Source organism: Carassius carassius, chromosome 50 (genome assembly GCF_963082965.1).
Source record: "Carassius carassius chromosome 50, fCarCar2.1, whole genome shotgun sequence".
NCBI classification, from domain to species: domain Eukaryota; kingdom Metazoa; phylum Chordata; class Actinopteri; order Cypriniformes; family Cyprinidae; genus Carassius; species Carassius carassius.
In genome coordinates, this window is record NC_081804.1 from 8,751,528 (window position 1) to 8,763,606 (window position 12,079).

The 12,079-nt window shown below is 35.7% G+C and overlaps 2 protein-coding genes across 2 annotated transcripts; one reads left to right on the forward strand and one right to left on the reverse strand.

Moving 5' to 3' along the window:
- Positions 1 to 580: 580 nt before the first annotated feature.
- On the reverse strand, positions 581 to 3,696 carry LOC132133636 (cytochrome P450 2F2-like). The gene is made up of 9 exons (XM_059546520.1): positions 3,467 to 3,696; positions 3,138 to 3,300; positions 2,816 to 2,968; positions 2,548 to 2,708; positions 2,166 to 2,339; positions 1,432 to 1,570; positions 1,164 to 1,351; positions 949 to 1,090; positions 581 to 863 (listed from the first exon to the last, which is right to left on the reverse strand). The coding sequence occupies exons 1-9, from the start codon at positions 3,626 to 3,628 to the stop codon at positions 670 to 672; spliced, it is 1,476 nt and encodes a 491-aa protein (XP_059402503.1). The 5' UTR covers positions 3,629 to 3,696; the 3' UTR covers positions 581 to 669.
- Positions 3,697 to 4,244: 548 nt separating this feature from the next.
- On the forward strand, positions 4,245 to 10,630 carry LOC132133387 (transcription factor E2F4-like). The gene is made up of 10 exons (XM_059546176.1): positions 4,245 to 4,728; positions 5,766 to 5,875; positions 6,558 to 6,718; positions 6,883 to 6,927; positions 7,069 to 7,133; positions 7,231 to 7,531; positions 8,494 to 8,646; positions 8,859 to 8,903; positions 9,647 to 9,691; positions 9,954 to 10,630. Exons 1-10 carry the CDS (start codon positions 4,573 to 4,575, stop codon positions 10,067 to 10,069), a joined length of 1,197 nt encoding a protein of 398 aa, XP_059402159.1. The 5' UTR covers positions 4,245 to 4,572; the 3' UTR covers positions 10,070 to 10,630.
- The last annotated feature ends 1,449 nt before the right edge of the window (positions 10,631 to 12,079 follow it).

Genomic DNA, 12,079 nt, shown 5'->3' on the forward strand with positions numbered 1-12,079 from the left:
AATGAACCCAGGCAAACAAACTACAAGGTTATGTAGTTAGGAATTTAACAAAATGTTTATTTTCACTTTATACTTTTTGTTTTAGCATTTTTTTTTCTCAGTGTTTTGTAGTTAGTGCTATCTAGTGGAATGTTTAATGAAGGTACAGTATTGAAAAGTTGGGAGACAGTAAGATTTTTGTTATTTTAAATGTATCATGGTTTCCACAAAACGTCAGCATTAATAATAAGAAATGTGTCTTGAGCAGCAAATCAGCATATTAGAATGATTTCTGAAGGATTATGTGACACTGAAGACAAAAGATTAAACTTTGCCATCACATGAATAAATTACATTTCAAATATAGTGAAATGTTAAAAAGATATTTTAAATTGTACAAATACTTCATAATATTACCACTCTTACTTTATTTTCATCTAATAAATGCTGCGCTTGTGCGCATAATCGACATTACGCTACATTTTTTAACGTTCAGGTGGTTAGGATATTTGAAGCCTTTTCTATATCTATTTATAATTTTTTTTTTTTCACTGGCATACATTCAGACAAATTAACAGGAAGAAAATAATTTTCATTAATTGTTTTTATGGCATTTTTATAACCAGTAATAATACATACTGTTATTAAAATACATCATAACATCATTGCAACATAAATCAGTCATAATCATCATAATCTGACTGTCTCTCTGCGTCTGATGTGCATTCTGTAGGGTTTGGGGGTGAGGGTGACCCCATATACTGGGGTGTAATCCGGTTCCCCTGCATCATCGGGCCACACAAACTGGAAACGGCGCAGAAGAGTCACCATGATCAGGAAGAGCTCCATACGTGCAAGACCCTCACCGAGACACACACGAGGACCTGTACAAGACACATGTGAATATATATAATTAAATTGCACTCAAACAAGCTAAACCTACATATATATCCGATTCTGACCAGATACCTGCAGAAAAAGGCATAAAGGCTTCAGGCTTCTCAAACTGGCCGTGCTCATTCAGGAAGTTGTCTGGGTTAAATTCATGAGGAAACTTCCACTGGCCTTCTTCTTTTAGTACAGACGTGAGGTTAGGAATAACAAAAGTTCCCTACAGTAAAAAATAGAGAGAATATTATATTTTCAAAAAGGGTAAAAGTCTCTTTATATGGAAGTGTACTCACCTTGGGGATGTTGTAGCCCATCAGCTCCGTGTCTTTAGTGGTGCAGTGAAACACACTTAGTGGTACAGTGTTAGCAACACGCTGAACTTCATGAATCACAGCCAGTGTGTACGGCATATTGTGTCTGTCTTCATACGATGCATGATCTTTACCCTCCAGAACCTCATCGATCTCTGTTTGACATTTCTCTTGTGAAATAAAATGTTGTGTTTAAGTTAAAACCATTGATCAATTTAATAGAATTTTCTGAAAAACCAGAAACACAAACCTTGAACCTCTGGGTGGGTCATGAGATACAGAAATGCAGTGAGAAGGGTGTTGGATGTTGTATCAGTCCCTGCAAAGTGCAAATCCAGAACGTACAGGATAAGCTGAGCTTCAGAAAATGAGGAACCATCATCTCCTCTCTGATGTAGTTAAAATAACCAATGATTAGAGAGAAGAAGTACCACATTCGAAATCAGTTAAAAAAGTACTACCGATAGGGCTACTAATAAACCAGTAAATATTTTTATATTATGGCCAATAAATATAAGGAAATGTATACTCTTGTTTAAATAAATTGAATATTTTATAAATATAGATATAGATGGACATTGAAATTCTATAGTTTTAAATGACAAACAATAAAATAAAAAAAATAAAAAAATAATAAATAATATATATCATTTTAAATGCCACAAGTAATTTGTTTGGAAAGATTTATAATGTATAGTATGGACAATTTATATTTATTTTAACATTTGCTAAAGATTAATTTGAACAAAAATGTAGTTAATTTAACCTTATTTAATTAGTGTTGTGAATATTAACTTTAAGTGAGCATTAGATGATGGCAAAAGTCATATAAATGTAAAACTAGAAGAAGTGCACAATTTAATAACCAATAATTAACCAATACAAATAAATAAAAAAGCTATAATATTGGGGATAACAGATACGGTAACAACATTGTGAAACTGTGAATTCCTAAAAAATACCATCACAGATGTCCAAATGCACCTTATCAAGCTCATCCAAATAACAGTCAATGAAGTCTCTTGGTTCCCCTGGGACTCTTGTCTTTTTGTGCTCATTGACCAGTTTTGCAGACATTTCTCTGGCCTTTCTGGCATTTGTGAAGGCCTTTTTAAAAGGCAGAGGCAGACTTCTCAGCATAGGAAATGTATCGTATATCTGCAATAAAACAGAGAAAATTTTTCTAAAATATCACTAGAGATAATGCTGTTAATTTTAAATATCTTTAAGTGCCATACAATATACTCCTGGAACTTTTATTTGAACAATAACAAGTAAATAATAAAAAAATATGTTTTAGACTTTTGCGCTTCTCTGAATATGTATTTTAATAGCTATGAATATAATCATTTAAAAATGATTATACCATGGCCCATGGTCCATTGGCAATCTTTGCATTCTCTGTATAGAGGTGAACGAAAAGCTTGAGGAATTCATCGTCATAATCATAGCGGGTTCCAAACAGAACAATGCAGATGATATTTGTTGCAGCATTGTGGAACATAGTCTGAGGTTCAAAGGAACTTCCTGCACAGACACAATATACATTGATCTGAATGTTAAGTCATATTTTTACATTGAGTGAACTGTACCTTTAAGATATAGCTATGTAACAAAAATTAGCACATTATTACCAACTCTTTTTTCCAATTTGGCAATAACGTGAGAAACCTCTCCCAGAATTCTCTCCTCCATTGACTGCTTCCCCAGGCCAAAGTTCCTCAGGGTCATCAGAGCAAAGCGTCTGTGTTCTTTCCAACTGGGGCCATAGTCGGACAAAATTACACCTGCAATAATATGTAAATACCATTTATTGGCCTCAATGATACTAAGTGTAATATCAGATAAAGTAGAAAATTGCTCTTTGGACTATAATGTGAACAACCTCAAAAAGGATAGGCTACTGATTAACCATAGTCTGTATAAGTGTGAAGGTTAAATTGCAAGTAGATTTACCGCTTCCTTTTGTAATTTGGTTGACCATGAGATCCTGCGGGCGTCCTGCAAAGTCCACAGCCTTAGTAACAAGAGCTTCCTTCAAAACCTCAAAACCATTAAGAACCACCCAAGGTTTTGATCCCAGATACAAGCTGTAAACTTTCCCATAGTGATCTGCGAGCTGAAAGGTTTAGCATTAAGATATTAGACCTCTTGCAGTTCAATACGCTACTATATATTTTACAATGCAATAAGCATTTTTGGAATGTTGCATGGATATTGTTAACATATTTCTTCAGGATTCAAATCAGTGATCAATGATTTGTTTAAAGAATGTAATACTGTACCCTCTCAAAGTCTTTCAAAGGATTGTTGATGTTGAGCTCCAGCAGATTCCCAAATAATGGCAGAGGACGAGGTCCAGGAGGAAAGTTCTTAGGCCTCGGGATTTGGATGAAGAGGAACAGGAGGAAGATGCATATCCACATCAGTATCAGAAATCCCAGCATGCTGACTGATGTCCAGCTGTTAACTGCTCTCCTTTCCCGTATAAACTCAGATAGCAACACACAAGCCCTCCCACTTCAAACAGTGAACATTCCCACGGTGCACCTTGCCTGAAGGCTCGGAATGAATATGTTTATAATGATGACAGAGCTTAATTCTTTTCCAGCACAATGTATCAATGAATGAGTTTATGACACAGTCTATAAATTTATCTATTAATATATCATGTTTCTATCTCGATCTATCTATCTATCTATCTATCTATCTATCTATCTATCTATCTATCTATCTATCTATCTATCTATCTGCCAGTCAAGTCAGAAAGAAAAATAAATAAATAAATTAACCAATGCCTAAAATATCTAAAGAATTCTGACGGAAAGAAGTAGAAAAAAAAAACTAAGAAATCAAGCAAAACCACGGGTGCCTTACTGCTTTAAAGGGTTAATAAATTCAATCACATCAAAAGTTGCAAATAAAAATTCAATTTATTATGACAAAGAAAAAAACGGTATCTGTGGCCCCCACATGGCCGTCTTAGTTCAACGTGCCGTTCTTATCGCCCCCTACAGGCCGTTTAACATAGTGCAGGAGCCCTCCATTTTTTTTATCAGGTTATCCCATGATGCACCGCGACCCAACGGCTTCAGTCATTCAAGCAGCTTAGTACTGGTGTTCGAGAGCGTCTGTTCTGTTAGGCCAACTGGGTTCGGGTAACCTGTGTCCTGAACTGGACCGGTCCCTGAACGGGGGTCTCTATTCTCTCAATTCAAGGCGAACTCTGTCGTACATGCTTCAGTAAACACCAGCCGTTGACGGGAAGCGAGCGTTTGGGCGGCAGAAGCGGTGCTGTCAGCGATATAACAGCAGAACGCGTTTAATATACAGACATAAACCAACCGGAAAGAGAACTGTGGGAATCTAATCAAACTTTAAAGGCAACTTGATGGATTTAGAGACCGGAAGAAACGAACTGGGAGCAATGGGAGATTCGCAGCAGCCGCAGACCCCCAGTCGCCACGAGAAAAGTCTTGGACTGCTCACGACTAAATTTGTGACTCTGCTGCAGGAAGCGAAAGACGGAGTGCTGGATCTCAAAGCTGTAAGCATTCACGATTTCATCCTCGTCATCACCACCATCATCAGCAGCAGCTATATGCTTTCAGTATCGCACGAGATGCGCAGCGCCGGTTTTTAATGTTTGCATGCAAACAGATACACTTTAGGTCTTATAACAGCACGGGAAAGTTACTTAAAAAGTTGCTTTGGTAAGGGAAGAGGACGTCACGTGCACGCACAGCCCCTCTCTCAACTCCCCCGACAGCTCGACTCAAATGAACTAACGTAGTTCCTCAGCTAAACCAGGAGAGCCAGCTAACAGGTTGCAATTGTTATGTCACTCCTGTCGGCAAAGCAAATCAGCTCGGGTGTTTGTTGTTGAATACCAGAGGGTTTTTCCCGCGGTTGAGAAGCAGATTCCATCCGGGCTGAAAACTCAAACAAAAGCCTTCAAAACAAGCACGTGCTCTAGAGTTTGGGAAAGTTTAGGCCTGCGCGACCAGGGGAGTCGTTTCTTTGCATTCTCGAGGTTTAAATGTAATATTACACGTCTTAAGTGTGTTAAAAGTATAATTTGGTGATTTTGAGCAATCTCAGATTGTGTATTCGAAGAATTCGGTTAGGAATGCGCAGCTGCTGCTGGAACCTGATTGCATCAAGTTGCTTGCTTGTCAACTTTTCTGGGTAAAAAACTTTTTTTAAGTAAGTAAATCTTGAAAGGACAGTAAACGGGAAAAAAAAATTCTATCGATTTACAAACCCTCATTTCGTTTCAAGTAAATATGACTTGATTTTTTCAGTGGGAGCACAAAAGATATAAGGCTGAATGACAGCCTCAGTTACCATTCACTTTCATTTCTTGGGAAAAAAAGCTTAAGTGCAAGTGAATGGTGACCAACACTGTCTGTCTCTCTGTGCCCAATTTTTTAATAAGTCATAAAAAGTGAGTATTTTAATGGCTTCATATGTGAAACATCTACTCTGTGCAAAACACTTGTGTGTGTTGTGTAGTCAGTCCATTTACGGGTGATTAGAAGAATCAATAATCTGATTTGCTCTGTTTGTTTGAATGTGATTTAGGCTGCAGATACTTTGGCTGTAAGGCAGAAACGGCGCATCTATGACATCACCAATGTTTTGGAAGGCATTGGACTCATAGAGAAGAAATCCAAAAACAGCATCCAGTGGAAGTAAGACAGACGTGCAGATGCTTTCTGGTGACTTCAATGTTGAAACATACTCCTTATTCTTCTATAGTTGCTCACTGCATTATTAAAGTGTTTTGCATCACACATTACAGATTTTATAAATACTGTTTTTTTTTTGTTTGTTTTTTTTTACTTTCTATTCAGTGAGAATACTGAAGCAAGGTATCAGTTTCTACAAAAACATAAAGCAGCTCGATTGTTTTCAATGCTGATTATAAGAAATGCAGCAGATCAGTATATTAGAATGATTTCTGAAGGATCATGTGACACTAAAAAAACTGAAGTAGTGATGCTGAAAATTCAGCTTTGCATCTCGGGAATAAATTACAAATTATAAAATATTTCTTACTGTATTTTTGATCAAATAAATACAGCCTCGATGAGCACTTTATTTAAAATCTTACAGACACCAAACTTTTTAACAGTAGTGTAATATACTACTGTATTTATGTATTACAATTTCAAGTAATACGCGGTAAGTGACAATGAACAAGGTTTATTTAAGAAATAACCCAATCCAAACATGAAAATGTGCTCTTCTGAGACATCTGTTTAAAATGAATGTCTTTACTAAGCTATAGCTATTTATATTTTTAAAGAGGTATTTGTTTGAAGGTTAACTAATTAACTTGATCTAAATGTCTGTTTGTATTTTTGTTTGTAGGGGTGTTGGTCCGGGTTGCAACACGCGTGAAATTGCAGACAAGCTCATCAATCTCAAGTTGGAATTAGAGGATCTTGACAGGAGGGAACATGAACTGGACCAGCAGAGAGTTTGGGTTCAGCAGAGCATCAAAAACGTGACCGACGACTCGCTAAATAGCCCATATCTTTCTAGCTACATCTTTAGGTTGTGTTGTAACCACTGTAAGGTACATAAAGTCTAGGTTGTTTTAGCTCTAGATGCTCCTGTGACACTTTAAATGGCTGTCACCATACCATGCTGTATTTCACACCACTTTTACTGTCACTTTCCTTAACTTGACACACTCTGGCGTATGTAACACATCAAGACCTCTGCAATTGCTTCAAAGGTTGGTTTTTACAATCAGACACCCAACACAAAACCAGTGTTAATGCAATAACAAGTATTGCCAGTCAGAAAGCTGCAAATGCCTACTTGTATTTGTGATTCCTTATTAAAGTTAACTCTACATATGTTTCTCTGCCACTAGGTGACACTCTTCTAGCAATAAGAGCTCCATCAGGAACACAGCTGGAGGTTCCTGTGCCTGAATCTGTAAGTCCTGCTTGTATTTCTATTAAAAAGTAATGTGTAGAGTTTATATATTTATATAAAAATAAGTACACATGTTTATTATTAAAAATTATTGTAGCATGTCAATGGACAAAAGAAGTACCAGATTCATCTGAAGAGCTCTGCAGGCCCCATTGAGGTCCTGTTGGTGAATAAGGACCCTTCTAGTACTTCTCCTGTGGTGCTGCCTGTGCCCCCACCTGAAGACATGCTTCAGAGCCTGTCCACCCCTGCTTCAACTACCTCTGCTGCTGCTGTTCCCACCAAACCAGCAGCCAACAGTGTGCCATCCTCCACCTCCACCTGCCAGAGTCCCTCCGCAGCTGCCACCGCCGTCCCTCCCAAAACAACCACTGCCTCTGCTGCTGGGGCAGCTACAGGTTGGATGCTGCCCATATTTTAATAAATTAAGTCTGAAAATGCTTAATGTACTATGATTTACACATTGGCAAAGTTGGTTATGTAATAAAGGGTTATATATTGTTGTTGTTGTTATTATATATATATATATATAATTACCAATTAGGCCTATATATTCAAATGATTGAAATAAGATATATTTTTTAAAGTCTCTTGTTCACCAAGGCTGCATTTAATCAATCAGAAACACCTTAAAAGCAATAATACTGTGAAATGTTACAGATAAAATAATTTTTTGTTTGAATGTTTTACAAATTTTGAAAAAAAAATTGATTTATTTCAGTGTCACATGATCCTTCAGAAATCATTCAAATATGCTGATTTGCTGCTAGAGAAACATTGATCAGTGTTGAAAATAGTTATGCGGCTTAATGTTTTTGTGGAAATTATGTATAAAGGTAAAAAAACTAAATTTATTTACACCTTAAATCGATCAATTGATCAAATATGTTTCTAAAGTGACATTAGATTTCTATTTCAAATAGATGCTGTTCTTATGAACTTCTTATTGATCAGAAAGTCCTGAAAAGAAACACTTTCCAACATTGATGATAATAAGAACCATTAGTGATAATTAAGCACAATTATTAATCAGAATATTAGAATGATTTCTGAAGGATCAAGTGACACTAAGGACTGACTGCTGAAAATTCAGTTTTACCACCACAGGAATAAATTACATTTAAAAAAAAAAAAATTCAAATTAAAATATTGTTATATTTTACAATATATCTGTAAATTCATAATAAAATAAACGCAGCCTTGGTGAATATATATAAAATCATAATCTAAACCTTGAACCAGTAGTGTATATATTTTTATGCGTTTTTATTAATTACATAACATTTAATGTTATTATGTAACTGTTATATATAATGAAGTATATAATTTCTAATGCTAGGCTATATATTTTTGTTATTAGATATTTCAAGCACCTCCACATCAAATACAACAGCCAATCCCACATCTTCAACAGACACGCAGCAGCTGCAGTCTTCTGCGTCACTGGACAGCAGCTCTTCACTTCCTGATTCCTCAGCCCTTTTTGAACCAATCAAAACAGACCCTTCAGATCGTAAGTGCCCGTGCTTTTGAAAATGAGCATGATTCTGTCATTAATCTTTACTGAAGGAAGATTCTCATCTGAAATGTGGAGTGTTGAGTCTGTCTTGTGACAGTAGCATAAGAGTGATTGATTAAAATTCCTTTAATGCTTTAACATTCAGAATCAGTTGAAGCAAATTGGCTTGTTTAAGCAACTCTGACTCGGTTTTCTCTTTTTCTCAGTGCTGGATCTCCCCAAAGAACTTTCAGAAATGTTTGACCCTAAAGGTGAGGACCCATATAACATGCTAGACATACGTGCTAGTTAAGTGTGAAACTTTTAACTAATTATGTTTGATTTGACTCTTAATGTAACTAAATGATGCACATTTTAGGTTACCTGAGAAAACATTTAAACAGTGCTGTTACTAAGAAATTATATAAAAAAATCATAATTTAATTATAATATAATCTGAAAAAATTAAGCAGTTATTGCTCATAAATTACCTTTTTCAGATCAATGATTTATTACGCTTATAATAAAGTGAATTCTTTTACAGTTATCTAAGACATCCCATGTAGTAGAGTTTGTACATTAATGTTAAAATTAATATGATGACTTTTTATTTCACGTCATTGTTTTTGTTTGCTCTCTTGTTGAGCTGTTTTGTCCACAACCATGAAAGTTAGTATTTGATTTCTACAGTGACTGATCTTTCTGTGAAACCTGTAAAACACATTCACCGCTTCTATAGCGACATCAACTCTATAGTGGTTTCCCCGAGCATTGCAATTATTTCATATCTACAAGAATTCAATAAAATGGCTTTCCCCAACTCATTTTTGTGTTTCTGCTGTGCATGGCATATTATTTCTTCTGCGCAGTTGCGACATGAGAAGTGCACTGCTACGTATGTGCGCAGCTTAGAGGGAACATTACTGATATGCTTAACTGAACCAGAGAATCTGTGATTTATGTATCAGACATAAGAATTGTTTTCATATTTGTCATATTTCCTTTCTCCATACAGAAATGATGAACACAGATTTGCTTGAAGAGCTGATGTCATCAGAAGGTAAAGGCGATCATGAGTCAGGCCACCTGTTTAAAGTCTATTACTAAACATCAAATGGAAGTTTGGATGTTTATATAAGAAATCCAGTGTTCATGTATATAATCAATAAAAGTAGTTAAAATTGGACTGTCAACTGAAATTTGATCCATTTTAGAAAAAAATGCTCAATGATATCATAATGGGTGTGATGAAAAATCAAACGAGCAATTGTTAGAGCGTTTCATATTGTTACACAAACATCTTCTCTCTTTCTCTTTCATAGTTTTCTCTCCGCTCCTCCGTCTATCCCCTCCTCCGGGTGATCATGACTACATCTATAACCTGGATGAGACAGAGGGCCTTTGTGACCTCTTTGACGTTCCCATTGCCAACCTTTGACCTCCAAACACACCGTACAATGAGAGTAGCGTACTTAAAAGAACTTTCCTTTTTTATTTACCCTTTTGAAAGGAGAAAAAAAGAAAGCGTGGCTCTGTGTCAGATCCACATGTATGATAAGCTGATTCTGTGTGTATATAAAGCTTTTTTTTATATGTGTATATTTACTTCAACCCCAAAGCGGCTGACTGAAAATGAACTTTCCCTGCTAAATTCAACTGATCCAATCTGATGAAGACATCAGACATCCATACAAACCATTTTTGTTAATAAGTCCCAATCTAATTGTTTTTATACTACTTTTGTATAGACATCAATGGAATTTCAATCACATAATAGACTAAATTCACCAGCAATGGTTAATGGTTCCATGAAATTACCAGCTAGATGTGTCTTTCTTAATGGTCTTCCTCTTTTAAAGTAGCATCTTTTCATCCCTTTCATTCAGTGTATTTACTGATTTACTTTTTTGCTGATCTGGACACAACTCCTATACAGATTGTTAATGAAACCGTGTTTTACTTGTTTGATTATGCTTTTGAAGAAAGCATGCCTCTAATGCATACATTTTAAGGGGATTCTGCCTGTAGGAAGAAGTTTGTTCTCAAGTAATTAAGTTACACTAATAACTTAGTGGAGAAGATTGCATTGCAGAATAGCCTGCCCTGTGTGGATTTGATACAGTTTGGTGCTACATAGCAACATCTATTTACAAGCGTTGATCCTCAGAAAAAACATAATTTAAGTGATTGACGAACCATTCCTATTTTGTCTATTTTGAGTGTGCTTTTTTTAATCTTATGTGTCTCACTCGCACAATTATGAAAGCTAGTTTTCACCATGGAATTAAAATATAAAGGTAATTGCAACTTTTTATCTCATTAATTGAGAAAACTGTAATTGTAAGAAAAAAATCAGAACTATAGGAAAAAATTGCTTGATTCTGTTTGAAACTAAAAGAATTGTGAGATATAAAGTTAAGAGAATTCAGAGAAAAATATCAGAATTGCTAGATAAACACTAAATTACAAGAAAGATTTGTGAAAGAAAAAAGTGTCTGTTACCTTTTTAAAAAAAAAAATTCATTCTGTATCAGAAACTGGTTTTCATATAAAATGGTTAGCTTACAGTGTGAACTACTCCTTTAACCTCATTTAATGTAATTACTGCAGTGGAAATGTCACAAGTAAGGTCCTGTATAAATGTAAAATTAGATGCCAGTTACTATTTTTGTATTTTAAAACCACATCCCTCCCTATGTTTTCAGTCCATAAAGTACATCTGCCCTCGTCCCGTTTATATGTGTATAGATTCTTTTGAAAATAAGTGACCTCTTCATTATTTCTGTATATGAGACAAACTGTCTAAAGAAGGATGTGGGTTTGGGGGGGATTAAAGAGAAGTCACAATATGACAAGAAATAGAGTATCAATGTGCTGTGAGTTGAGCGCTGTCCAAACAGAATGTCATAATGTGGGCTCCTGACTGTGTCGGTACTAATGGTTAGCCCCATTAAAATCATTTCTTGTTTTCTTAATGTTCCTGTCTGCTAAATTATATTTTTATGCTTGTACACAGTAAGCATTTGCCATTTATTTTTGTATTTGATAGACCTCCAACTTCTCTGGTTTAGTCTGCAGTTTCTTCTGGCTAGTTTATCTCCACATTGCACTTTAAAACAGTTTATCATGCAGGTAACTTCCAGCCCTATGCATTGATTGGGCTGGCAGAGTCAGTTTTACAGTATGCAGGGAATAAGCAGTTTTCAGATTTTCACTGTCATTGCAAAATACCGGAATTGTTGTTCTTTACTGGAATTGTCATCCCCATGAAATAAAGAATGTTTTTGTAATTGTGATGCGCTTATCTTTGTTTGATTTTAAGGCATGCTTCCATTAGTTTTTTTTTCCTCCTTCACCTAATTCCTAAGGATTCTGTCATACTGCTTCAAGGTGCTTGAGTCATATCCTGCAGATCCAGGCATTTCTTTTCTAGTGTTACTTGAATAGG

Bases quoted from the DNA above. Each gene is read 5' to 3' on its own strand.
- LOC132133387 (XM_059546176.1), top strand. From the start codon at position 4,573: ATGGATTTAGAGACCGGAAGAAACGAACTGGGAGCAATGGGAGATTCG. The intron at 6,719-6,882 runs CATATCTTTCTA...TAACTTGACACA, and splicing joins CGACGACTCGCTAAATAGCC to CTCTGGCGTATGTAACACAT. The intron at 9,692-9,953 runs GTAAAGGCGATC...TCTCTTTCATAG, and splicing joins AGAGCTGATGTCATCAGAAG to TTTTCTCTCCGCTCCTCCGT.
- LOC132133636 (XM_059546520.1), bottom strand. From the start codon at position 3,628: ATGCTGGGATTTCTGATACTGATGTGGATATGCATCTTCCTCCTGTTC. The intron at 3,301-3,466 runs GTACAGTATTAC...TAAACCTTTCAG, and splicing joins CTTTGAAAGACTTTGAGAGG to CTCGCAGATCACTATGGGAA. The intron at 864-948 runs GTATCTGGTCAG...TGTCTTGTACAG, and splicing joins CTTTATGCCTTTTTCTGCAG to GTCCTCGTGTGTGTCTCGGT.